Source organism: Dermacentor andersoni, chromosome 7, assembly GCF_023375885.2.
Source record: "Dermacentor andersoni chromosome 7, qqDerAnde1_hic_scaffold, whole genome shotgun sequence".
NCBI lineage: Eukaryota > Metazoa > Arthropoda > Arachnida > Ixodida > Ixodidae > Dermacentor > Dermacentor andersoni.
The window spans coordinates 145,162,930-145,190,613 of NC_092820.1; the positions used below are offsets into that span (position 1 = coordinate 145,162,930).

The 27,684-nt window shown below is 49.3% G+C and overlaps 2 protein-coding genes across 2 annotated transcripts in view; both read right to left on the minus strand.

Annotated features, from left to right (window-relative positions):
* LOC126533695 (uncharacterized) overlaps positions 1–4,913 on the minus strand; it is a 114,687-nt gene extending 109,774 nt beyond the window's left edge. Inside the window, exon 1 of the mRNA XM_055072266.2 lies at positions 4,600–4,913. Coding sequence (XP_054928241.1) covers positions 4,600–4,744 — 145 coding nt within the window. The 5' untranslated portion in view covers positions 4,745–4,913. The remainder of the gene's footprint in view (positions 1–4,599) is intronic.
* Positions 4,914–17,036: 12,123 nt separating this feature from the next.
* Positions 17,037–27,684, minus strand: part of LOC126533692 (uncharacterized) — a 33,493-nt gene continuing 22,845 nt past the window's right edge. Inside the window, exon 2 of the mRNA XM_050180874.3 lies at positions 17,037–27,362. Within this exon, the coding sequence (XP_050036831.1) occupies positions 26,070–27,362 (1,293 nt within the window). The 3' untranslated portion in view covers positions 17,037–26,069. The remainder of the gene's footprint in view (positions 27,363–27,684) is intronic.

Below are 27,684 nucleotides of genomic sequence, written 5' to 3' on the forward strand. Positions count from 1 at the left end.
AGCTTGCTTGATTATCTGCGTTCAAAATTTCGGTCTTTTGCACCTACAGTACCGACAGCAGACCGACATAGCAGCAGACATGGCTGGTAATTCACGATTCGAGACCCGGCCACAGCGACAATTAACAATTCGACCGATGCGAAGTGGTGAAGTGTGTGCAAATGAGGACAAATGGTCGGGCTCATTCCATGACAACTCACTACTACTCTACGAGCAGCACAGGTTAAGAGAGTTAAATGCGCTCATCCTTGATCTCAAGCCAGCACGTTGAGGCAGCGCAGCAAGGCAATATTGATTGCAGCACATCTATGTTCGAGCGCTGTCATTAAAAGCTACATCAAGCGAGCAGCGCACGAGCTCGCGCTGCAGCGCGACTCGCACGTACGTGCGAGCTCGCATGCGTTGCATCAGTTTAGCGGCATGCAGTCAACAAAGGTTGCAGGAGGCCCGCCGTTTGGTGGCATGTCGAAAGACCGCTGCCGTCTTGGCGCGTACGATCGTGCGCTCGAGCAGTTCGTACATCGCGGCGCGTACCGTCGTGTGCCCGAGCAGTTCCGTACACATGATGTCTGCTTATCGCTGTTGTGGATTCATTTATATATATATAGCACGCATTTCCTCGCGTTTGCGCGCCTGAATCTAGCAGCTTGCGTGCAAACCTTACCTGTAGTTCCACTTCGTACGCGACTCGCTTCACTTGCGATTGACACCGTGCTAAAACTTCGCCGCCTAATTCTTGAACGGCGTACACGTATTCGGCACTGCATAATTTCTTGCCTTTACGCAGCGTGCCACCCCTGAAAAAATCTTCGGCGCCCGATATACGCAGCAGGCCGTGCTACAACACAACCGAAAGTGACGGGTCCATATTGTAAACGTGCTTTCCGAAGCAGACGACCGAGCTTGGTACGACCCATTTTAGGACAGAGGGCGCTCTTTAGCACCTTTCTCGCAGCGCCCCCTGGGCAATCTTTCGCTCTGCTGTCGGCTCTGTCTTGGCTCTGTTTCTGGCCGCGCGTTTGCGTTTTGCGCAGAAAAGCCGTAGCGCCGTCTGCGGACACCGTTCTACTCACCGATGGCGCAACGTCACTATGAGACCATGATGTCAGTACTCCTCGATCGGAGGGCGGGCGATTTGAACTGCGCTAGAGGTACGCGGACGCTTCAGAACGCATTTTCTCTTAAAATAAGTCTCTCCTTGGCACGAAACAAGCGTTTCGAGGTTTCTGTGATGGTATTTCAACAGTCCACGTTGACTTAATAGTAACCTTTAGTGTCCCTTTAAGGGGTACCGACATTATATTTCCGTCTATTCGCTTCCTTTTGTCTTGCGTTAAGTGGAGGTTTTAGATTTTTAAACCATAGAAAGAATAGTGACAAGTCTCAAAGCGCCGTAAATAATTTAATATAAGCGCTTTTCTGCACCAAGTTTCGGTTTCGTTTCCCATATGGATGCTGTGCTGTCACGTCACGACACACTGTGTGGACACGTGGGAGCAGGTCACTGCCGTGACGCGGCGACGTTTTGACACTCGCTCCGACTCACCCGGTTGCCTCGCATGCAGCCACTCGTTCCGAGAGCCGGTGTAGCAGCACAGCTGACGGCTGAGTCGTGTTTCAAAACGTCGCAACGTGTTGCTCCCACTTACAAGGTCTTGACGCCAGAACACCGTCTCCTCCTGCAAACGAAACTGAAACTTACTAGAAGATGCTGTTATGTTAAATCAGTAGCGGCTCTCCGAGCCTTCTGGCTCACTGTTTTTTGTTCTCTAGGGTTTAGAAGTCGAGGACATACATTTAACGCAAGAAATGAATGGTCGAAAATAACATGTCAGCACCCCATTAAGAGTTCTGAGGTGTTTGTGCTTGATTCTAAAGACGTGTTGGTGACGGCCACGTGTTGACTATCTGCAGGGGGAACAGGAGAGGGCGCTGAGACTCTCAGTTATGTTAGGGTGATGTGATGTTACCGCGCCCATCTCAACAAAGAAATAGGCAGAATGCTGGAATAGCACCTGCTGCGTACGCGGCTCCTATGTCTGATCAGCCTACATGGTAGCGCTGCACTGGAATCCTTCCCCATGTATTTTCCATTTTTCTCATTTCAAGCTCCTTTCTCTCTACCTAAGTACTTGTAAGGTGTCTTGGAAGAAATTTCGACTTTTAACGCAACAAGCGCTCAGTTCTGCGAAGACACGATTTTAATGCCCTTGGGCCTGCTCTCAGGGGTTTCGTGCCAACGAACTGTGTTTTTTACAGCGAAGCTGTTTATGGCTAGGGTTCAGTGAAACTTTCACGTGTGCGAGCAAAAACTATAATCATCAGCAATGGCTCGCGCCACTGGTCGCGCGTTCGTCGTCATCGTCTTCTACCACCGCTGGCTCCGATGACGCTCATCACGCCAGCGTTCCCATACTGTCCCATCGTCTGCGAAGGCGCTCGCGGCACTGGTTCACTGCCAGTCAGTGCAGTAATTTTGGTCTCAAATTCTTTGCCTCAGTGTATCGCGAATGTATATAACGAATGTGTATAACGAATGAATAACACGAATGAATGTGAATGTATAAAAATGTGTGAGCTTAATTAACTTTCGTCAGGATGACCACCAATAAAGACAATAAATGTGTTCGTACCTTTGTTCAAAATTCTGTGTCGCCTCTTTGTCGCGTGCTATACAGCTTCGCTGGCCATCCACCTTCTTGTTAAACTTTTTCGCGCACAAAGACAGGATGTCGAACGAAGAAGGGACACACAACATGCATTCAACAACCAACTTGCCTAAAACGTAATAAGAACCATGCACAACCAACTCGCCCAAAACGTCACGCTATTGATCCACCTTCGGAGAGTGGGGCGGCTCATGATTCTCTTTTCTGCGTTTCCTGTCGCGGCGACCTTTTCGCTTACAAATACGAAGCTTCGGTCTACTTTCCATCCGTTGAGAATCACTCGAAGCAGCAGAACAGCGAAGTGATACTGGGACGCCAATGCACCTGATCCGTTCTATATGTACTGCCAATGAACATCGCCGAAAGCCGGCGGCGAAAAAAATCGAGACTGTCATTGAACCGTCGTCTGTTCTTCTGCACTTCTGCTACACCCTCGTACCCGTGTTCTTTTCTGCAGTAGCTATACGTCGCAGCGACCTCTTCGTTTACAAACACACAGCCGCCTGCAGTTATTCCGCAAAAGAAAGTAAACCATAAAAAAACGAATAAAGAATCCCGAATTCTCGCTCATATACAGAAGTAAATGTCCGAGCGGAAGGGACGCGTCCGCCGCAGCAGCTGGGAATTGCGCTATACGGTCGCAATCGCGAAACCTGATAGCGACTCGGGCGCGATAAACCCAGGGCCATTCTTTATCGCCGCGTTGGCGTATTGTCGGTGCGTCACGCGCCTCGCTACGATGCACGAGCGCAGTCTGCGCCACAGGTAGCGATTGCAAGAGCAGCGTAATTCGTAGTCTATAGACTACAAAGAATGCGCTTTCTTTAAGTGATCACTTGCAGGCCTCTCGAATTCTCAGGAATCGTTCCATCGGTATTGCTAATACTTCGTTTGCAGTATAATTGCATTTTAGGATAATAAAGATAGGTATATATTTTCATCAAGCATAGGAAGTGGGTACGCCGCCCGCGGGCGGCCCGTTGTTTTTCGTGCAGTTTAATTTCACCTTATCAGTTGTACATTTAAATTAAAGGAAGAAATAACTTTCCCTCTGCTTTCCTTGGCTTTTTTTATATTGGCTTCACATGATTGAGACGAACAGAATTCGGTATCCCCGAATCTGTTACTTAATGTTTCGCGTGCTTCGAGGCAATTTGAGTGTTCAAAACTAGTCGAAATTAGCGAGGCCCCACGGCTACGACAACGATAAGCAAGGAGGCCAGAGTTTTCCGCAGCTACGATTTCGGCGAATGCATGCTTTGCATTGCCGTCTCACATGCACCGAGCGCGGCAGCTGCGATTTCCGCATTTGCGAGCACCTAGCGGAGGACTGAATTATTCTTGGCGTCAGTTCACTTCGGTGAGAACAAAGTAAAGCAACTTAGAAACTGTTTTCGTGAAAGTTCTTTGTGTTGGAGTGCGTTACATTATAAAAACGAACATTAAGTATAGGGAGGCAACAGTGACGTATCTTCGATCCACGTTGTGATTGGTACCCCGTCCTTGACGCATGTGCGTTTTCGCAGAGAAGTTCAGCACTCCGAACATCAACTAAATTATGGGGTTTTACGTGCCAAAACCACTTTCTAATTATGAGGCACGCCGTAGTGGGGGACTCCGGAAATTTCGACCACCTGGGGTTCTTTAACGTGCACCTAAATCTAAGTACACGGGTGTTTTCGCATTTCGCCCCCATCGAAATGCGGCCGCCGTGGCCGGGATTCGATCCCGCGACCTCGTGCTCAGCAGCCTAACACCATAGCCAAGCACTCCGAACATCGAACAATCGCACGCACGAAGGGTCCGACGGCTCATTTGCCGCAACTGCGAAAAAAAAAACGCAGTGAAATTCGTAGCATGTGAAACGGGCTTAAAGGTAAGTCTATCCGACGTACCTTTAGCTTCTGGGATTCGCATACGTCCAACATACCTTTAGACACAGCGATCACCAAATGGGGCGTCAGTGCCCACTGCTTTGCCTGGTTCACCGTGCCGGCAGCAAGCGTCGGAGCGTAAAACAAGTTCGCCGATGGGCATGGCCAGCGCGCCATCTCGCCAAAAATCGTCGCCGCCATTGGACTGCGCCAGCAACATCCAAGGAGACACGCGAGGAAAACTTGTGGACGACCGTCACTCCACCAACACACAGACACACGGCCTCACTCCGCAATGCTGGCACGCCTAAAGACAAACGCATGCAAAACGAGCGAAGAAACTTCTCGGTAGTACCTAGGCAAAGTCGAGAAGAAGGGGAACCGAGGGGCTCGATTTCATTGTCTGATGGCTTTATCCAGACAAAGTCAGATATTCAAGGATCAAAAGCCCCAGATTTTCTCGCTTGCGCCGGATTCTACTCGCGCCTGCGCACAAACGTCGGGCGGTTCCTGAAAGGACCGTCTCGTCTGCCAAAGCCACACGTCCTGACCAAAGATAGCAGAGTTGCGCGTAGGTCTGCCACCTAGCGCGCTTAAGCATCCATACTATGCGGGAAAGGCACTCCTCCGGACTGCAGGAGAGGCGTACGGGACAGCGGCGAAGGTGCGCTCTCGTTCGTTTCCCATCGCTGCCGATAGCAAAACTATCGTTTCAAATTTAAAATAAGAAATCTTCGGCAAATAACCATTCCCCATGAAACAAGTGCTACGATTTGGCTGTTATTTGTATTTCATGAATAAATCAAACCGTCGAGAATTCGGATTAGATTTAGGAAGGTGGCGTGCAATGGATCGGCTGGCAACGTTTATACTGCGCAGTTTGATTAAATATGTTACGCTACCCGCCGCGGTGGCATAGCGGCTATGGTGTTGCGCTGCTAAGCACGTGGTAACGGGATAAATCCCCGCCGCGGCGTCCACATTTCGAGTGGGGCAAAATGCAAAAAAGCATCAAACAGGGACACTCACACACATAATGTGGGAATGCAGCTCGCTCCCGTTTTCTCATCCTCCGGTCAGCAGCGAGACTGACTGGACAGCCTGGCTCAGTTCCGTGGACGTCGGCCGCCAGCTTGAACTGGTGGACTGGGAGGAGAAGGCCAAGCAGGCCCAGGGCCTTACTTGAGCCCGATCCCTCAGCCACCTCCCCCTTTCCCCTTCCCCCTTTCAATAAAATTTACCACCACCACCACCACCCCGAAAAGCATCCTTGTCTCGTGCATTGGGGGGCACGTTAAGTTTGCCCTGGTGGTCAAAATTCATCCGGAGTGATTCATACGGCGTGCCTCATAATCAAATCGTGGTTTTGGCATGTGAAAACCCGAAACGCAATTCAATTAAGTATATTACGCTGTCATGCTAGATCTGTTGGTGCATCTTTGCATATCGACATGCGCACGTTCTTACCTGTTTTTTGGTGGCCATTGTGCACTGGGTAACGACTGTTACAAAGATACCGCTTGGCGCAAGACGTGCGTACATGCTCCGGAACTGTCTGGAATGTTGTTGCCGATTCTACGTCGAATTAATTCAAATCAAGTTGCCTGCTCGACGCGAATGATGGGGCCCATTCTGAAACGTGATGGAACATACGAGTCTTGTATAAATAGCTAATGCAATCTCCAGTGGGTCAGTTGTAACCCTTCAATTGAGTAGCGCTGGAAAGCACCGACCGATCTTTAAAAAGATCGCAACAGCGAAGCAACACCAACGGACGCAGCAGGTTGAAAAAAATCCCAGGACACCTAAGCACTTCTTACGAGTTGTGATAGCGACAGCATTAATTTCCAATTGAATGCCCCTGAGCGGTCCTTTGAGTTATGAAATCCTCGCAGGGCCTCCCGCGGGGTCCTCCCAATCCGATCCTGAGGGTGACGCTGTCGTTTGACCGTGTCAGCCGTGTCCTGCAATGAGTTGCGAAGCTTCTGGATGTTCGCGAGATGCGCAGCTAATGTCAAAAGACCTAAGCGGAAGTTTCAGGCATATTAACTTGACATCGAGCACACTACACCTACACTCTCGCTCCTTTGTAGATGGTGACATGGGGTGCGATCTTGTACGCGTTCCAAAATCGAACGGAGGCGGTCCGTTCTTTACGTCACGAAATAGGCGGTCCGTTCCGTTGCGTTCGTCCGATAGCAGGCGGCACGGAATCATTGACAGAAGATATCACGTCACAGTTGACGTCATGGCGCTCGTCACGGTTCAAATTGACCAATCGTGTGCGGCTGGGTGGAACGGACCGCCTCCGTTCTATTTTGGAACGCGTACAAGATCGCGCCAATGGTGACCGTTACAAAAAACCGACCACGCCACCGAATTTTCTAGCTTGAAAATTTGGGAGCACTCGGTGCGCTAGAGAACTGGTATTTGATTTATTTTTTGCATCGCACTTGGAACGCACAGTAGTCTAGCAACGCTAGCAGGTGCGTTCTGCTTCCGACGGCTCTATCGAAGTCACGAATGCCACTCTCGGATGCCATGCCTTTGTGTACTCCAAACGCGGGAAGCCATTGCAGAAGCCGGAAACGCATTATAGTCGCCATGTTTTTGATATGCGTGTCTACGGACTACGGAGCGTAACTAGAGTCTGCAAAAAAAAACCGTAGCTTTTGTGCGAGGTATCCGTGCGGTTTTGTTTTAGCATGTGTGTCTCCGTGGTCAGCGCACGATAGTTTCTGCAGGCGTTGTCTGCTTCGTGCTGCTTTCATCGCGCAAGTGGAACAAGTGCGGCCGAAATGCGCGTCGTTCCGTGAATACCGGACATGCTGCTAATTTCCAGGGGAGGACATCGTGTACTGCGGTTTCTGCTGGAGCAGAAACCATTTCGTATTCGTTTACTTTGCACCGCTGCGTCTGTTAAAATCGCAAGTTTTCATGGCCAAGGTCTCCTGGCCGCCTGACCAACAGTGAACTCTCGCACGCTGAACTTAAAGCGCCATGTATATGGTGCCAAATAAATGTTTTTCCTCCTCCTTATGCCTTCATGCGCAAGCGTACGTCATGGAGTGTTTCAATCACTTCAAGACACTAGCAACCACGCACGAAGAAAAGCGTGAGCCACGTCAGTCATAGCCAGTGTCATGGCGAGCAGCATGCGAGCTACCAGTTGCTAGGCCTTTATTTTTCCCGATATCCGGTACCAGTCTGAGCAAGACCGCCGAGATAACGCCTGTACTGTGCTGCTCAGGCTGAAGGTTAGCAAAAGTCTGCAACGCTATTCCCGTGATGGAGTCAAATGAGTCAGAAAGCGCTAGCTGTTTGACCTGATGCGAAGAGGCCTTGCTCGGCCATAACGCACCATGACTGGGTTTCCGTTCCACTCTGGAACGGAAGTCTGCTCTGGAACGGAAGTCCATCCTATCCAGTGACCTATCCATGAACCGCGTCTGAGGTAAAACAGCGCCAAGATCTGACAAGCGCACTGGTGAAGAGCTCACTCCCGCACGAGGTGTAATTACGAAACTAACGATATGTACACATCGAGCGTTATTTTCGTGTGCTCGTCGTCATTGTCATATTCAGTGCTTTTTTTCTCTCTCTCTTCTACGAACGAGATACAACTCGAGGCTCTTCTGCAGTCGAAGGCGACGACGGAGGTTCAATGTTCCACGTGCACAACGAACTACGTACGAGTCGACGAACCCTGCCTGCCGTAACCATGGCACGTCATTGACGCAACACGTGTTACTTCACGGTCACGCCTGCACCCAACACCGCGGGAAAGGTGACGAAGATCTTCGCGTACAACTTAGACCTGCAGCTTACAGTGCACGAACCAACAGAAAGGAAATACTCGGACGAGGCCCGAAGAGTTCGAACGCGTCGAAAAAGACAAAGGGGATCGAGTGTGACTGTTCCGAGAAGCGGCGCCACGCCGCCAGCGATTGATCGACACGGGCTGCGCGTTCGGACCAAGAGGGGAGGACGCGGCGCTCCGCCGAGGGGACGGACGGCCGGATACTCGTTCGGGCTCCCTCCCGACGGTTGGACCGTCACCCCTCGGCAGAGAAGCAGTACGGGAACTGGTCCGCGCCGAACCTGGAGAGATGGGAGCGCCGTGGCTCCTTTCTTTTTTTTTCTCCTCCCTCTCTGCCTCTCCCCGTTCCGAGAACTGGCGCCCGACCCGACAGCCAGTTCCCCAGTGCCGTCGACGGGTGCTCGGGTCGCGGAGTATGGGGAGAGCGCGGGCACTGGAGCCCGGCTCGAAGAGCGCCGCACCGAATAGACGTAGGGACCAGTAGCGACCGGCCTGCAGTGAGGGTGGCTGTGCTGCTCAGGGAACGCGGTGTGCCTCACCACACCGACCAAGTCCGCGTGACTCATAGCGCTGGTATTAAAGGGTCTCTGACATTATAGTAATGTATTAAGAGAGTCGATAGATTTTTCTACAGACTTCTTGACGAGTTTACCCGCTAGACGTATGTGGTTCCTGTACAGTCTATGGGGAAAAGGTCGCCGAGACGTGCACTTTTTTTGGTCAAATGCAGTCCGCATTTTCGAAAACATTGCTTCAACTTGATACCACCCGGGTTATTACATAGACGCTACTACCATTATAGAAGCAGATTTTGGCAGTCCACAGATAATTGATTGGCTTGTTGTAGACCACCATACCTTTTTGTAGAGTTGTTGTTTTACCAGCGCAGATACATTCTAGGTACGCAATTGGTTGTTTCCTTTGGTCCAATGTAGTTCCAGAACTTCCGAGAAATTTGTTTTGACTCATAGCACTGTTCTTAATAATGGGACAAGACCCTTACAACAGAGGACTATGATAGCTTATAAATTATTTACAGGCTTCTTTAGAGCTCTTCGACTTGGTGTAGACTCGCGCTTTAAGCTGCATAATGTTTATATATTATATGGACAAATGTTGATGAGTGTATATCATTTTCTTCAAATCTGGACCGCGGACACTCGAACAAGTTGTTTATAATAATGGTGCTGGTAATTTAAGAGGAGATAAATTGTGGAGATGGTTCATGAAGTGAAGACAGGCTGAATAGCACAGTTGCTGTCTTCGAACAGTAATATCCAGAAGATACAACCATGTGTGTCACTAACTACCAGGCTTTACCTCTACACGCAGCTTTGTGAAGATTAAATACTGAGTCGTATCTGACTTCCCCGTTTCAAGGCATGGTCTATACATGGTGATCATATTTAGGTTTCACAGAATTTTTCGAAATCGCCTGTGAAAGATTGCTTAATTCTCGTCCTTGAGCCCTATTATTCGAAGAGGCAGACATTACTGCCACAAGAAATCGCAACACATATTCAATTAGGTAATACAAATTCACAAATCAACTTTTTCATTAAATTTACGAATTTTAGCCGGTGAGCTTGCAAGACGTATGCACTTGAAAGGATCTTCCAGGATTACATTAGTGTCGAGGTATCATTTGCCAAATTGAGAGATGAAATCAATGGGTATTTCAGTTACTTCTGTACTTCAATGCATAAAACAACATTTTGTTAAACAGGTGTACATAGAACAACAGTGCAATTTTACAGCGAGTTTGATGGCGCATATCTCCAAACTGGTGTCATTCTAGAAATTCATTCTAAATGAGTGCGCCTGAAAATCTCACCGGCTGCAATTCGCAAATTGTCATACGTGCCTTAAAGTAATTATTTAAGACGTCAATTAGTTAATTTTGTTAATTACATGAATATGCATTCTATTTCTCGTACCGTTCTATTTTGGAACGCATGCAAGATCGCACCCCTAATTTCCGCCTCTGAATAATCCAGCTCAAGGAGTACAATTATGTTACCTGGAAAAATAGTTTTTTTAAAGTTCCGTAAAATTTAAAAGTTACCGCCACGTATACAAAAGACGTTAAGAAATATGCTTCCTTTGGTCATCAGTGCTCAATCGACGTTCTAACAAGTTAAACAGATGATGTGAGGCATAGCCTAATCATCATCAGGATTCCAGATCAAATTTGGCCACATACAGTTTTTTAAAGGGACACTGAAAAATTATTGAGGCAAGCTATATCGATAGAATATTCGTCTAGAAGTCTTTTAACGGTTTCCTTGTGCCAATACGCCACTTTGTTACTTAGAAAATTGCCGCCAAAGCTCCTGTTGCCGCTCCTCAATTTGAACTGGCCGCGCCAGAACGGATGAATTGACGTAATCTCCACGTGACCACCATCTGTGCCACTCTCTGTGAATCAGCCAGTGCTGACGTCACACGAGAAACATACAAAGGCCTAATCTTTCGCTCTAGCTCGTCTAAATATTTTCCTTTAGGATCCCTTTAGCGTGCACCTGAGTCTAAGTACACGAGTGTTTTAGCATTTCGCCGTGGACGCGAATCTAAGTTATCGAACCCGCGACCTGAGCAACGCAGAAGACCCTAGCCAATAATTCACAACGGTGGTTATTTGTGGGTGTACAGAAAGTCTACAGAAAGTGCAAAGGCGATAACACGCAGGTTGCTCATAGACAGTGTGGTAGAGCATTGTTTTAAAACTTAAGAACTCACCTTAAATAACTGCCCTTCTTGGAAGGAGGTCAGTTATTAAATTCAAGCATAAGCTGAAGGCCAGGAATCAGCTTTTGAATTTCGCGCCCGAACACCCACGGCAGTGACGTCAGCGCGACGTGTTGCATCTCGCAGCATATTCGCGCATTTGGGCCCACGAGGCTGTCAGATTGATTCTATGTTTGTGTCACGATCCGCCTGGGTTCGTGAACAAGGGGGGGCTCCAGGCACCCTCCGTTAGACGGACGCTCCGCAGCGTGGTGGTGACGAACGATGACTGACCCCGAGCAGCCGTCGAGCAGCTGTACTCGCCGGTGTTTATTGGTGCGGTGACCAATGTTGCCTAACTGAGCCTGGCAGGCCACCGAGCCTGGCGGGCCAACGAAGATTATGCCTGAGGGGGCGTCACATGCTTGCTACAGTTTGCTTTCGAGTGCTGTGCGGCGAACGTCGAATGCCATGTAATCCTCGTTCATTTGTGGGGTTTGTCAAAATTGTATGACGTCGCGCAGAGCTGGTGCAGCACTCTCTGCGTGGTGGCACCACAGACTTTTTTTCGTTTTTGTGTTCTTTCTAGCCCATCACACTTTCACTAGCAGTAAAGGTGTCCTGCTTAAAGCTTACCTACGTACAACAGTGGCGTAAAGCCACATACTAATGCAGGAACACTTCTTCCGCTTCCCGTGGCGCCACGGCAAAGCTTTGATATTACAGTACCCACCCGGAGGTCAATGAGAATATAGTGACCGTGCCCGATGTAACATGATAGAGGGATAGTAAAGGAAAACCTAATGAATCTGCCGTGGATAACAGTAAAAGGTGACTGGAGTATTGCAGCCACTAAAGCCGGGAAAACAAAAAAAAATAGATCTTAGGACAATGAATGTCGTTCAGGATCAATGATTTGTTAACATGGACGATAGGTCATAACGACTGCAAATATTTTGATATTTAATACACAGAAAATGCCCACGGACGACGCAAGTTGTCGACGTCACGTGACTTCATGACACATTCGGTTTTTTTTACGGTGACGGTAACTAATTGCGCTCGAAACTTGGCTTCTGGTGTATCTGTACGTCCTTTCCATTACGCCGATGACAACATCAACTCTTTGTCAGGCCACCACGTCACTCTCATTTCATTTTCGTCATCAGTATCGGTGAATGAAAAAGGAAAATTTGTGCGCAGTCACTGATACTTGAGTTGACGTCTGTGCAATCTCTATTTCTAGTGGGCTCGCCGTGGTCAAAGGTGATGTGCGCTGATTTGGCATCCCTCTGGCATGCTCTCCGGGTCTCTTCGCGTCATTTATACAGCCTGCGTCTCGAACGCGGAGGTGCCATAACCAAACAGGCGTGTCATTTCTGAAAAAAATCGCACTTTCAGCCTTTATATCGCCTGATGAGCACGCGTACGAGTTTAGTTGAGTATACGGAATACGGCATTGTGAGATCGCTCAAACGCGATCATTTCCGCTCGAAGCGACAAACGTACAGCAGAGCTATTTTGCTCCAATCGCGTCGTGCGTAGCACGACTACGGCGCCATCCGTGCTCGCGACACGTGCATGTTCAAGTAGTGGCTTATTCCCTCTGCACAACGACACCAACGTCAATCGCATGGGTCTTACGGTTGCAAAGATATAAGCGACACTCAGTATACCATGTTCTTATAAGCGGTTTTAGCGAGCGATCCCCCTCTAACCGATTTTAAAAACGTTTCAATTCGAAAGTGAAGAACCTCGTTGACCGTTCCGAGACCCACGCGAGGACTTCAACGTTCCGAGTAGTGAGCTCCTGGAACGGCGGCGGCGCCGGCGGCAGCGGCCGCGTCACCGCGAGGAGGGGGAGGGGGAATCCGGCTGATGACGATGGACGTGCTTCCTGTTGGCGCGTGCCTCCTCGCGCAATCAGCATTCCGCGACTGCTGCGCGTCCGTCGCGCTACTACGACGCTCTCTCGCCTTTCGTTTCGGAGGCTCTCTTCGCTGGAACAGCTAGCTAGTCGGCAACACTGGAAGGACGGTGTTCGCCATGCAGGCTGTTCGCAGCCCAGACCCGTGAGGGACGCGTCTTGGCAGGCAGGTGGCCCATAGGGTGTCATGGGTGCCAAAGGCGCCCATCGGCGTTCCCGGTAACTGAGTCGGGGCCCTACATGTGCCAGCTTCGTCTCTCTTCATCTCGCCTCCTCTCATCCCCTACTCGCCCATCGACCACGCTTTGTGTGTAACTCTGGGACCCAGGTTGGGACCGCAAGCCGGTGTGGCATAGGGCAGCACTGCCTTTTTTGTGCCTCTGCGTGCTTGAGGCAAACCCTCGCGAACGCGAGCAAAGCATTGGTGTTGGTAAACGTGATACAATTTCTGATGGACAATCAGTTAAGTGTGACGTCATGAAGAGACACAAAGGCCTGTGAACCACCATGGCAGTGGAGGTAGCTTAGCAAGAAAGTTGCTGAAATTAGTGAGCTCTTAGTCGTTTAATTCACAACCTTGCTGTTTCGGAGTCTCAGAGACTTCTCTAGAACCTCTTCGTAATTTAAATAAGCAGAAAATTGTCTTGATAAAATTCACACAAGGAAATTGGCTCTTGTTCAGTGCCTCGATATCAACTGCACGACAAAATGGTGCGGGAACTTCGTATTCGATTGGAACATTACGAACCTACTTTCCATTTCAGTCGTTCTGACTTACCAAATTTCGTTTCCCGCAGGCCACGCCTGTTTTTGCGCGTTATCTAAATTCAAGGGGCCGCGCCACGTTATCACCATTGGCATCTTCACCATCATCGGTTGTACACGAAGCGATGACCCGGGCAACACACCAGCCTAAATGTTTCTCTCTCTCAAGAAAAGAAGTTCACTTTGCTATAGCAGGGACGTAATTTAATAACAGCTTAAAAATATTTCTCTTTAGTGCTCGAGGTCAACATGTATCTGGAGCCTGCCACCCACGATGCCTTAAAAGCGAGGTTGTGACATGGCGACGTAATACCCTTGAATTACTGCCTATCACGCTGGTCATTCAACTTTCTAAACTCGCTTGTGTAACTGTTCTCTGATGCATGCATGTGGCTTACGAGCTTCGATGGCGACCCGGATATCCATGGATGTCGGAGCTTAAGTCTTGTACTCGCTAGGTTCCAAAAAAGTTGCACTTTTGCCCGAAAGGCGAAGCATCGGTTGCGATAGCGAACTAGTAGACGGCTATACGGATTAAGGATAGTAGTTTTACCGGCCGTATAAACTTGGAAACGTTCGCTTACTAAATGAATAACAAGCATGGGGTCAGCGCGTCCAAGTAAATATGAAGACATCACACTCGATGAGCGCAGACAATCGCAGTCAAAACACTGGTGCGAACAAGCGCGGCAGCAGCAGCGAGCGAGGCGACCTTCGTGCCGTCTATCGCTTCAGTGCAAGAGCGGCGAGAACACAGAGCGCACAAAGGTATGAGGCGTTTGCAGATCCCCCTCAAGATACGGCGCGCGCGACCGTGCAAAGTACGCACATGGTGGCGGAGTTCAAGTCGTCCGCCAGAGCACAATGCCGCCCCCCCTCCCTCCCTCCCGTCCCCGCACGGCCGTTCGCTCGAGGGAATACGCCGCGTCCACTTTCTCCTTCCCACGCGTCAGATTGAGCCGCGATAGTCGGCTTCCCTCGCGTGCTTTCACTCGCACATACAGCATACATACATACAGCATACGACGGTGTTATCGCCCTCGGACTTTATACCGAACATCCCGGCGACGGCCACGCCGACGGCAAAAGAAATGAGCCTGGAGTGTCCATATAATTGCTATCGCAACAATAATTCTAGTCTCTATTGCTAGAAGTACGCTGGGCGCCCGCATATCGCGAGATGCGAGTATAGGCGCAATCAGGAATCAGATTGTCTCCCTTGCCTCCCTTCGTGGGCATTTCTTGAAATGTCCGAATAAAAACGAGGTAAAACGAATGCGTCGAGTTTTACTCACCTTTGCGCCTATCCTTGCTCAGCTCAGCCAGGCTGACTTGTCAGTCCAAGTCCAGACCGGACATTTTCAGGCGTAGGGCGCGCAAATGACCAACTCACCTCCGGCATTATGTTTCGTACACTGTAAACTTAAGCCACGTTGGAGTTTTGAACCATAGAAGGCATGTATGCAGCCACTCTGCGAGCCACTCAAGGATGGCAAGACGGCAAAATCAACAATGGAGCGGAATTCTTGTAGCGTCGCGAGTAGTGCCCTCTCTCTGTTAAGTTTACCGGCACACCAGTAGGCAAGTCGACATGAGAAATTCTCAGCCTCAAGGCAGAGAACATTCGATGACGATCGTGGAAATCAACAAGATCTCTTTCGACTTTTTCTCTTCGTCCATCCCAGCCTTGTGCTTCATTATACTAAACTGCCTCGCCAAAGTTTCAGTTTTATGCAAGTTGAGAGTCAGCGCCGTGTCGTCGTTTAATACCTTCTTTTGCCCTTGTCTTGTGTTGCGCTGTAAGGAACCTTACTATGAATCCCAACCAACTGGCCCAACTTGCCGTCTTGATACAGTTCATTTTTATGAAAATGCTTTCTTCGAGCTCTCCTCGACTGCACTCAAAAAGTAGAGTGGATCCCATTAGACAACCGTTAAGCTGATTTGAAGAAACGTTTTCTGCCTTTACTGGAATGGCATTGAACGGCTAGTTAGTTGTTGAGCATTCATAATAAACCTTAGCGCGAGCAGGGCTACACAAAACATAAGTCAGGACAGGCACCTTGCCCTATCTCATCCTTCCGTTGTCCCGTGTGCGTTGATATATTTATGTATAGCTGCCTTTCCTTAAAATACCATAATTTTAACGCTAATACTCTTGGAATTTCGTTGTAGGCTTAGAAAGCCTTACGTAAAACTAAAAAACCTTCCAACTGACAGAGGCAGCAAGTTAACTTATTGATAACTCCCAAACAAAAGCGATGTGGTTGTTCTGCATAATGCTACAAAGCCAAGCGGTAATAATCAACACCAGATATTTTGGTTTGAAAGCATTTGTTGCATCAGTTACTCTTTTTGTTATTTACATTAAAGTATTCTTTTGTAGTTGAAACATTGTTCTCACAATATGCTGCTATAGGGCACATACATTTGAATATGTGGAATTGACGTGTCCCATTTAAGTACCCCTGGAGTTTACAGAATTTTGATAGAAGTTTTTGTTGCGGTGTAAAGATATTTAAACTTCATGCTTAATTTCTTTTACTTCTTAGGTAAGGAAGGTTATTCGTAGGAAAACTCAGTGGCGAAATTAAAGATTTGCAACAACTATTCACTAGAAGTTGGCCTTTTTATTACATGCAACTAATGCCATCAAAATTCATTCAGCGGATTAACACAGCTTTTCTATATTGCACCTGTTTGAAAACATTAAAATTAGTTTTTTTTTCAACTATAACTTTCTTCAGAATTGCGGTCGAATGAGGCAGACCGTGACTTTGTCATAAAAAACGTTTGTGGATGAGTGCCGTTCCGAAGGAAGGGTTCAGCAAACGTAAGGCTGATTACACTACCGTGAGATGGCGCTATAGCCAGCTCAATCCTGCGTTCGAGTCGAGGGGTGTGTTATTTGGACACCACCAAATCCCACCATATTGTCAAACTCGCCATCTTGTAAGCTCCGATTGGCTCACTGGGCGGCTAGGTCCTCCCGGATTGGCTTAAACCAACGTGACGAAATTTGACAACATTGCGGAACGCTAGTATCGAGACTTAGCACCTAGGATCAAGCCGTAATTGAATAAGACCTTGTGTTGGTTTTTCTTCCGTCTCATGGCTTGTACCCGCCATGGGGCATTGGCCAACAACAGGGAGACGATGAAGCAAATTAACAGCATAAATTACACTTCGTTAGAAAAAATATCCGCGAACATAGATTTGCTCAGCGGATATTGAGAAAACACAGGAGTCGTGAGTCAAGCCCGCAGTTCATTTTTTTATTCACAGCGGTAACACGTTTTCTTTTTCTCTCTCACTCTCACTCAATAAGACTTTCCTTCTTTTTTGTCATTTTTATCACCACGACACTTTTTTTTTTTTCGCGTGGCACATTTTTCATAAACAGTAACAATATATGGCAAAAAAGATGTCGTGGCTTCAGAGTTCGTTTTTCCTGTGCATTCCACAGCTCGAGAAATCGGAGGAAATAGGAGACGGTACAGAATCAACACCCGTTAAGCAAACGAAAGCGTTCGACAGTGAGTGATGAAAAAAAAAATAAAGAAAACAACATGACCAAAGCAAAAGTCCTTTCGTATCGCGAAAGAGGAGGAGATCGGGAAGAAAGATGATTATGACCATGTGTGGTTTAAAAGTGAGTGTACGTGTGCACGTGTTGTGTGGCTGTGACTGCATTTGACGTATATTCATATATGTATAATATATATTACACTTTATAACATCGCGCTCCCTTAAATATATTTATAATATATCCTCGTTCATTTTTTACTCAGTCTTATTCGTCCTGTAGCACATTTCTGTATATATATAATATATTTATATAATGTATATATAATATAAATCTATTCTCTTCACGCACCTCTGTTATCAGTTGCTTTGTCGCTGCCTGCCGCGAGTTGCTCGTTAAAAAAAGAAATCCCATCTTCGCGCAGTCGGTTGGAGGAACCGGTCGGCAACGGAGATATCGGTTGCTTTCAGTCTTGTAGCGTTTAGTTTGCGGTTTGTGACTGGGTCTCAAATCACTTCTCTGAACCGATTTTGATATTGGACATCTGCCGTTAAATATGCTCGCACCTTAGACAAGCTGAAACTACTTCATCGCTTCTGTCACACTTATCGGGCGAAGCAATTGTACAGTGAAAGGCTGTGAACGAACTCGACGATTCAAGACTGAAGTACATTGGAGAAAAAAGAAAGAGGCTGTGCCACTTAATGAGCTTTTCACGGTTTGACATAGGTGGCGGCAAATATGCAGTGCGCATGGGGCAATATGTACTCCTTGTCGCCTGCTTAGGAATGGCACCGTCGGTTGTCTAGGGTTGGGGCGAGGGAGGAGGTGTGTGGTCTAGGACCACCACTTGTAGCGATTGGTTGAGCGACGCGGGAGTAAGCGCGCGATTAGCCACTGAGCAAACCAGAACAGAACACGATCCGGATGTGAGCATTTGGGCGACTTCCGCAAGAATTTCGTTCAATTTGTGTGTTTCATATCTCAAACAGCAGCCGTTTTTTTTTTTTTTTTGTCTTGTGTCGGACGTGTCATGGATAGGCGTCGTCATGCGAAGACGGCCTGGTACCAATTTGTTCGACGAAGGCTGAATCCGAGCCGCTGCTGCACCATCGATTCTCATGGTTATTTGAAAACTTCCGCCGAATTGAACCTTTAACTCTCCACAGGCCGTTCCCCCACACTGCCGACTGTGAGGAACGATTGAAGCATGAGCACTTAGCAGCGTCCATTGACGAGATGTGGGAACCTGGCTGGCCGCGAACACCACGTGAAGGCTGAAATTAATTTCGGAATCGTAATAACCTGTTTTTGGTAGCTGCATTACTGGTGCTGACGAGATTTGACGTCCTTTTTCCGAACTCTTCTTTTTTTTTGTTCTACCAGCAAGCACGGTCTAGTCAGGCAAATCTTTGCCTTCAGCCGTGTTCCCTAAGACAACTTGAATATTGTCTTCAATAAATCAATAAAGAGAGAAAGCACTGAATATCCCGTCTGGCGTCGCGGAACCTCCTGTATGACAAGCGCATGGCACAGCACCCTGTATATCTCTGTCTCGCACAGACACTCCGCCTGCCGACCATCGACTTACTATAAGCTCTACCGAACGCACAGCCAGCATTCTAATTGACGTACTAGATTGTTGGCTGATGAAGCTGAGCGATTGTTTGACGGTGCCGTCCGCACTATCACCTTTTTACGTGCACCTCCACTGACCCGAAAGCATTCAACAGTCTTGCCAGAACTGCTCCCGTCGAAGGTATTCTTTCATCGTAATGGGACACCTGACGTTCTGAACACTTTAGAGAGACTCAAACCCAGCTGCCCATTCTTTTAAGCCCGTGACGTCACGATGAACATGTTACCGGAAGCGCACTAGAGACTATTCCTTGAAGCATGTAAGGGCGTGAGAAGAAAACGGTGACATCCAGACCACCTCAGCTGTTCGGCTGAATAAGAACAAATGTGTTGGGAGGAAATAGATAACGACCGATTGGTGAAATGACGCCAGCAGCCGTGCGCATATCGACTATCGTCCACACACTCTTGAACGCAGTTGAGATCAGTGTGTTTAGGCGTAACCTGACGCAAGACACTGCCGCACGAGGCGTCATTTGCGCATCCACCACGGGAGTCTACAGTAGGCGCTGGTTGCGTTTCACTTGAAAGGACCGTGGACAAGGTTAAAAGCGCTCTGCTCGAACTGACCTTTCAAGATTGCAACAAGATGATAAGTCGCTCGGTCCCTTTACTCACGCTACCTTCTTTCTGACCCTCGCATCTTTTCAGTCTCACATGCCCGACGAGCAGCCACGCTCAGTGGTGCCCTGGAATAGGGGCGCCAACCATGCAGGCCGGAGATCGGCATCAACCAATAGAAGATGAAGACATCCGGCCCGACCGCTGAATTACTCTTTCTAGGGCAATAAAGTTACTTCCTCCTCCTCCTCACTAGAATCTCCCAACACAAAGGCACTTTCTTGAAACGCCTATGCCGGCCCGCCCCATTCTTTTTACGCTTGTCTCTCCACTTGGGGTTCAAATCCGGGCATTCCCTAATTATAGTTCCAACTCGTTGTGTGCCTTCGGACCTTTAACGATCTGACACCGCATTACAGTTTTTTGAAGTAATAAAGGAAGACGAAAGACCACAAGCAATAGCGTCCAATGTTCGCTAGCGAGACAGAAGCTTCAGTGTCAAAAATGGCTGAAATCTCCTGAACTGTCGCCTAATAAGCGTCTGTGCTGTTAAAATACACAACCACTACCAACCGATGGGAATTGCCCTGATCCAAGCCTAACGAAAGCGAGTTGTCAATGAGTGTGGAAGAATGACTGCAGAAACAAAGGGTCATTTCGCCATGTTCAGAATCGTGCCCCAATCAGGATCAAACTCCTTCGCAGTGGTTTCGCTTTTGGCTGTCCGTCGTGTCATTCAGCGGTATCAGGGGATTTAGACTCCGGCACAGCCATGCCGACTCAGGTAAGCTGCAGTTAACATCTGTGGCAGGAGCTGTTAATGTGCATGCTTATCAGATTATTCCTTTGAAGTGACACTACCGCAGATACCTTCGAAGTAGATAAGGCCTTGCAGGCCTTGAAGTATAAAATAGGGTAACGGGCCACCTGTTTCTGAGAACCAAGCATAAGGGACGAGACGGGTGTTCCTATCTAATCGTGCCGCGTTCTTATCTCTTCTTTACATTACCAAATCCTTCCGAACTGACTCGAATGAGAAAATTTAAGGCCCCACCTCTTCATCCCGCGACTACCGCGATGAACTTGGTGTGTATTGCCCTCAAAGCTGTATCTCAACCAATAACTGAGGTGCCCCGCCCCCTTTATTGCAAGAACTACACGAAGACAGGTAGCAATGACAAAAGAGCGGCACCGCAACATTATTGCTTTCGCAAGAAGCGTCCCTTCTTTCCGAGGCGATCGGGCATGAGACACAGCTGCCTATACCGTCTTGATTGAAGCTTTGATTTCTCATCATGTGGAGACGGTAAAAGTGCGACAGGCGGGGCTGCTTCAGAAAGTGCGTATAGGTTGCACAGCATAAATGTCTCTGTCTGTGTTGAGTGTGTTCACGTCGTTCATGCAGGATGTGCGTAGCGAAGGCTACGATGGAAACGCGGTTAAGTTGATCAGGCTGCTGTCGAGCGCGGATAATTCATCTTGCTGCCTTCCCTGGCGAGCAACTGAGATCTACAGCTGGCGTTGTTTTAAGTGCGACTCGTGCCACCAACGACGCGAGAACGGGCCATTTCGCATAGCTCGTCGACGACGCCCGAGCTCCGCGACAACAACGAATGGAGGCGCTGCAGTCGCGCCTTGGTGAGAAGTAGCGCACCGATTGGCGGAGCCTCACGGTGACCTCCGAGATCCGCGCTACAGACGTTTAGACTGCCGCGCCATTCGTTATCCCGGGCCCCCACACAACGCGAAAGCTGTGAAAACAGAGTCCCTTTAAGCAGCATTGATTTCGTGCGTAGGTGTAAGAAAAATCAAAAGAAAACATGAGCACAGGGAGCGCTGGCAAGTGCGAAGACGTTCCGACTTTTTGACAACGACGTGGCTTTATGCGACGTTAGCCAATCGGAAGTTTAAACGCGACGCAGGGGTGTACACTGTCCGGCCAGCCGATCGGGAAGCTTTCGTGAAGTCGTGCAACATTTTTTGTTGGAAAATTTACCGTTGTTGGCACTGCGTGGACTTGTATAGCTCACACCGTACAGAACCAGACCGTCCATTAAACACCTTAAGCAAACAAAACAAGCGATGTGAGCAATATGTTTGTGCTGACTGCCTGTCTCAGGTATGTTGACATTGTAGCGTGGACTAACATACAGAAAAACTCCTCCATGAAAGCAGCCAAGAAATAAATTGCTGCGATGGCATGCTACGTATTACAACGCGAAAAAAACAATTTGCAATAAACTGTAAACATTTGCCCTGACTTTACAAAGAATGTGATAATTGCCTTCCTAATTGTAACTCGTAAATAATAAGATACAGCATTGCACCGCGGCGTGATTATCATGCACTTGAAACAGACCGGACAGTTCGGCATTAGCTATGCACAGACTATGGCGTAAGCGCAGAACAAGCCTTCGTAAAATTTGTACGCGTTTATACGTTCTACGTAGCTCAGTGACAACAAAAAATGTGTCGATAATTCCTTGACGGAGACTATGAGAGACATTCTTTCGTTTGCACCATGCAAATGAACGTTAGAAAGTCGCAGTGAACTAATTTTGTGTTCGCGGTTCAGTTTACGGGCTTGTGTTTTTGGCAGCCGTAGTTTTTGCCTGCCTCCAATGAACAGCGACGGCTATTGTGTCTAACACAACTGTAATGTCAAATCTTTGTATAACGCAATTCTCCCAATGAAGCTAATTTCGGTGCAAATAAAAGAACACGAGCATCACATATACATTTCTGCGTGGTCTGCACAAAAAAAAAAAAAAAGAAACAATAATGAGCGTGAATATTTTCTAGGTGAAGGTTCAGTTCGTCTCCAAAGGATTTTGTATATAATGCGTATTTAGTTTGAGCTGTCTCACGGGATAATAACAGAAAAAAAAAACATAACACAGGCTGGCCAGCTCTCACAGTGCACGACTGCCAACTCTCGAGAGGCGACCTTCCAGCTTTCGTTCCCAACTTGCTTAGCAAGCAGCAAGCTGAGAGGACTTGACATCCCATTCCTGGAGTCATACATAAAATTTCTGGATCAAGCGCCAAGGAAGTTCACCGCCGATTCGTTTGTGAAACTAGCGTGGCCACGCACCAAAGGATGGCTAGACACGCTTTAGGTTTCTTTTTTATGGTTGCTATTGGATTAAGGTAAACGCTTTTTGGATAAAGAAACTAAATCTCTCGATACTGGACTTTACGTCTTGATCGTTCGCGCGCCGAAAGAAATCTTAGGAGGCACTTCGAGAGTTGGCAGTGCTTTTTCTACAGTGCTGATCCAGCCCTTACACAATTATATGCACAGAGTGAAACCTCGCGTACGCGCACATACACATATGTACTCTATGTATATACAAGGCGATTTCGTGCGGCTGTGTTGTGGAAAACAACAAATTATTCGAGGAAAGAAAATCAATAAAACAACTGAACATGCGCACATATTTACATCAGTTATCAATACTTCGCCGAAGAGATTAAACATACAATGGTGATCGCAATAATAAGAATGGTAATACTCTTCTCTATCGGCAAAAGCACAACAAGGATACTAAAAGAAAGTGCGGCAAGACTGGGCGTAAAAAATAAAAGATGATATAATATGTACAACACCACCAAATGCTGCCGTGTGGTCGCTGCTGTTGGCATCGAACGCGAGAACGTACAGTGTTTTTTTTTTTTTTTCATTCTTGCTTTAAAAGTTGCGTGGTCCGAGAGAGTTGATGCGTCCTATCACAGTTTAACGGGGTTTGTTTCTTTTTTTTATCACAAACGGAAAAACAAAGTTCCCAAGTCGAGTTTCGGCAGATGCCACTTTGCCGTGGTCTCAAGCGACGCTTTACCGCTGCATTGAGTGTGAAGAAAAGGGGGGGTGCGAAAAACGTGCACATTTTACACCTCCCGGTGTTCGCCTCGCCTCGTCGTATTACTCCTGCTATTGAACGAATTAAATGCGATTATCGCTGTTTGACTTCGAACAGGTCCAAGTACACGCAAAAATAAACTTTTTTGAATGCCTTTGGGGGAATGTTTTGCACCTCTACGGGGTATGCACCCTTTTAAGGAGTAAACTACGAGATGAGGAGGTGTAACGCAGTAACAAAGGCACCTTTTCTTCCCAGTGGAGTGCATGCGGCTGTGCGGTCAACCGTCAACAATGGCTGCTTACTCAACTATCCATACCCTTCCTCCCAACATTTTTTTGTAATTTTTTTTCTTCCCCTGGCAGAGTGTGCGCGTAAGCTCGGACGACGCAACTCGCAGATAAGCTAAACGCGCACCAACGGCTACATACAAGGCTTCGCGGAACACGTAAGCAAGCTTTGGGAGACGATACATGGCGCTGGCTTCTGTCTGGTAAGTCACATGCGCTGTTATTATGTAAGGCCGCGGAAAACACGCAGTTCGCACCAAAAAAAGTTGGGGCGCCGACGCCGTCCGTAGGAAGACGCGCGAGGAGTCAAAAGGGTGTCAACTGCGTGACCCGTCTCAGAAGACACGCTGCACGTCTTCCTGGGACTACCCGTAGAACACGATCTGTGCCCCAGATTGTCACCGACGTCACCGGGAGACCACGCATTCTATGAAATGCCCAGCGTACCCGGCTAATTACGCAATCGAAGCTAATCACGGAAACTTGCGACGACGCCAACCATAATGTGACGCTCAAATTGCAGCGTCTTTATTTCAGTAGGCTAACGTCGTGCAGAGCAGACTTTCAGTTAACTTTTAGCTTACGACGAACTGAGATGCACCTGCTTCGACGCGACGACTGCGCGTGCGCTGTAAGTGGTTCGCAGGAGTGAATCGAAGCACGTTGAAGCTAACTGTCAAGATCAAAGCTGCTCATGCGCAGTTTCCAACCCTTCCAATTTCAGCCATAATTTCTCCAATTTGTCACTTTTGACACTTTGCCAATACGCCAGCGGCGCGTCTTGACAGCACGAGATAAGCCCGGTGTAGGTACGATTCTAGTAACAATTTTTTGGTCTCGGTACGCTTTATACGGGCCTTGCTGTTGGTTCTCCCGAGAGACACGAGATAACCCCGCGGCAAAATATTTAAAACAGAAAGCGAGAAAGACGGCTTCGAAACCAGCACCACATTTCGCCGCGTAAGAAGAAATGACACGCGCGTGCGTAGCGGCATCGATGACGCCGACGGCTGCAAGTGAAAACAGTGCGGCAGCCGAGGCGCGAAATTGGAAAGCCCGACCGCGGAGACGACGCAGAGAGATTTTAGCGACCGACGAGTGCCTCTGAGACTCACTAAGAAAAAAAAAAAGGAGCGACCGGCGCGAAGGAAGGCGAGGAGAAAGAGGTCTGGAAGGATGTCTCTGCCGAGCGTGGCGCCATCTCTCCGCTGCGTCGGTCGTTGCTCTTTCGCAGCCCACCGCTACCGCCACCGAAAGGAGAGTACGGAGACGCCGATGCGAGGGCCCGGTTTTTTGGGCTGTGTGAAAAAGCAGAACAAGCGGTCGGCCCGATTCGAAGAGAGGCGGCGGGCAAGTCTGCTCTGCGGCCAGTAGTCGGCGCCACTGCCTCCTCGCCTCTTTGCGTTTCCGCTCCATTTGTTTCCGTCATAACGCGGCAGAAGCAAGCAAGACAATTTAGCACGGCTGTTGTGGCTTGTCATATCTTCAATTCCTCGCCGGCAACCGTAAAACGAACTTTTCTGACAGCTCATATGAGCTTCCCATCTCTGCGTAGAACCCTACATATGCAGAGGTTGAAACGTAGCCATCCGGCATGAATGGAACTTGGCGAGCTCTGTACGAACAAACGGGCGCAGTTGTAGATAACCTGCGAAAGTGGCGCCACTTTTCAAAACCATTCGGGCGAACATGCAGCGTCCGAAATGGCCACCTAGCCGTCATAGTGGAAGCTCAGAATGGTAGACCATCAGTGCATTAATAGAGACTAGGATAGAGTACAGCGGGGATGTATACAGTTATTATACACCGAAGACGATTTGCCCACCACCGACACTATCGCAGAACTCCTGTTCCTAATGCTTCAGAGGCACTCGTCGCCCGTAGCACGATCGCGTCACGCGGGAATATGGTTGACGATGATTATTAGGCTGGGCCACGCAGTACTTGAGAGGTGGCAGGCCAGGGGCCACGATGGCCGGAGGAGATGTTTGAATATTTGCCGACCTGCCCTGCCCCTCGAACTAACTGATTACATTCGAACGCACTTATATCACCAGCTTAGTAAGCCTGTCCATCCGCTCTCGGCTTGAGCAGGAGGACCTTCGACGCGACTGCGAGGGGCGAGAAACCCGGTACAGTCGAGACACAGCAGCAGCGCACCGCCCGCAAACACACAATGAGCAGTCGCGACTCTTTGGCAACGTGGATGTCGGCACTATTTAGATGATGATTCAGCGCGATACAGTCCACTTACGTCCTCACAACGCTTCTTTCTCAACTGTCCTATGTACACAAAGCAAGCGTTGTCCTCCGCCACACCGGCAGAGAGGATTGGGACCAAGAGGCTGCAGAAGACGAGAAAGGCCTCTCCAGAAACGACGAACGATGACACACAGCCGATGGCGTCCCCCCTCAGGACATGACGGTGGCCACGTGGTCCTCGGAACCCATGAGTCCCTTGTAGCCGAAGCTGATCTGCTGGCCCGAGGAGGCGACCAGCTGGCAAGTGGCGGCTGACGGGGATGCGGCCGTGGTGGTGACTACGCAGTCGGCCGCCTGCTGCTGCGACGCGGCCAGCGAGCGCATTAGGTCCTCGGCACTGACCGGCGCCAGCTTCACGTGCGGCGGGGACAGCGGCGAGAGCAGGTCGAAGTCGTACAGGGACAGGTCAATGTCGCCGAAGATCTCGTCGCTGCTGCTGCTTGCGCCACTGCTGTTGCTGTTGCTGGCCAGCGACGACGAGGAAGAGGAAGGGCTCGTCTGCAGCACCGAGGAAGATGCCGACGAGGAAGTGACCACCATGGCAGCCGCGGGCGAGTTGTGCGCGGGCAGCAAGGTGTAGAGGGGCGCCGAGCCGTTGCCGCCGCCGCTGCCGCACCCGGGGTCGGTAATTCCGCACGCAGACGCCGAGGACACTGGCTCGGCCACCGTGGGCGCCGGCGGCGTGACGGGCGCGCCGCTGCCGAAGTTGAGCACCGAGCTCCAGTTGAGACTCGGCAACCTGTCCTCGTCCGTCCACAGGGGTGTGGGAGGGGGTCCGGAAACCGGCGGTTCGGGAGGAGACCGCACAAAGGGCGTCAGGCGGCCGCTGTCCCCAGGAGGAGGGCACGACCGGTCGTAGTCGTCCCCGTAGCCGCCATTGTGGAAGGGCGTCGCAGGGCCGTACGGCTGGTGCTGTGGCAGGTGGTGGTGACCGGCTCCGAGCCCGCCGTTGGTGATGGCGCCGTGTAAGTGATGGTGGTGGTGGTGAGGCGAGTGATGGTGGTGATGAGGGTGGTTGGGGTGATGGGGCGACGTGGCAGCAGCCGTCGGTAGCGTCGCCGGCTCGGGACCCCTCGGCGGCCTCATTTCCCGCTCGAGCGCCCGCAAAGTGTTGCACACAAGTACCGAGCGCAGAAGGCTGGGGTCGGGTGCCTGCCGGAAGCGGGCCAGCTTGCAGATGCTCATGTTAAATACCACGTGCTGGCGGCGCGAATACGAGGAGCGGGCGTCCTCGCCCGACGAGCATCCGCCCGTGGTCGAGCTGGCCGATGAGCAGGAGCTAGAGGAGCTCGAGTCCTCCTCTTCGTCATCCTCCTCTTCGTCGAGACCGCCACCGTCGGAGAAGTCGTCGAGCGAGTGCGCCTTGCGCTTGATTCCGCGGGGCTGCGCCTCCGAGAACATGGCGCTCACATGGAAAGGCGGGGCTACGGGAGCTGCTGCACTCTGCAAAGATCGGGGAGGGAAAAAAAACAAAACTCGGTTAGCATCACGTGCAACATCCGTCAGGAAAGCACGCATCTGACGAGCGCAGTAAACGAAGTCCTAACCTCGTTCAAGCTGAAAAGTGAGTCTACGAAATAAATGTACAGGTCACAGGAGGGTCTCCCGTTTCCGGAAGGTGCCAGTTCCCTCTGCTTTGGAGCTACGGTCTGCAATTTTCCTGGCAGCAAGTCGGAAAGGAAAACAAAACTTACGAAAATGATTTGGAAGCAAACAACAAGACAACCAGAAGACACAAGACAGTTAGTTGTCCTGTTTTGTAGCG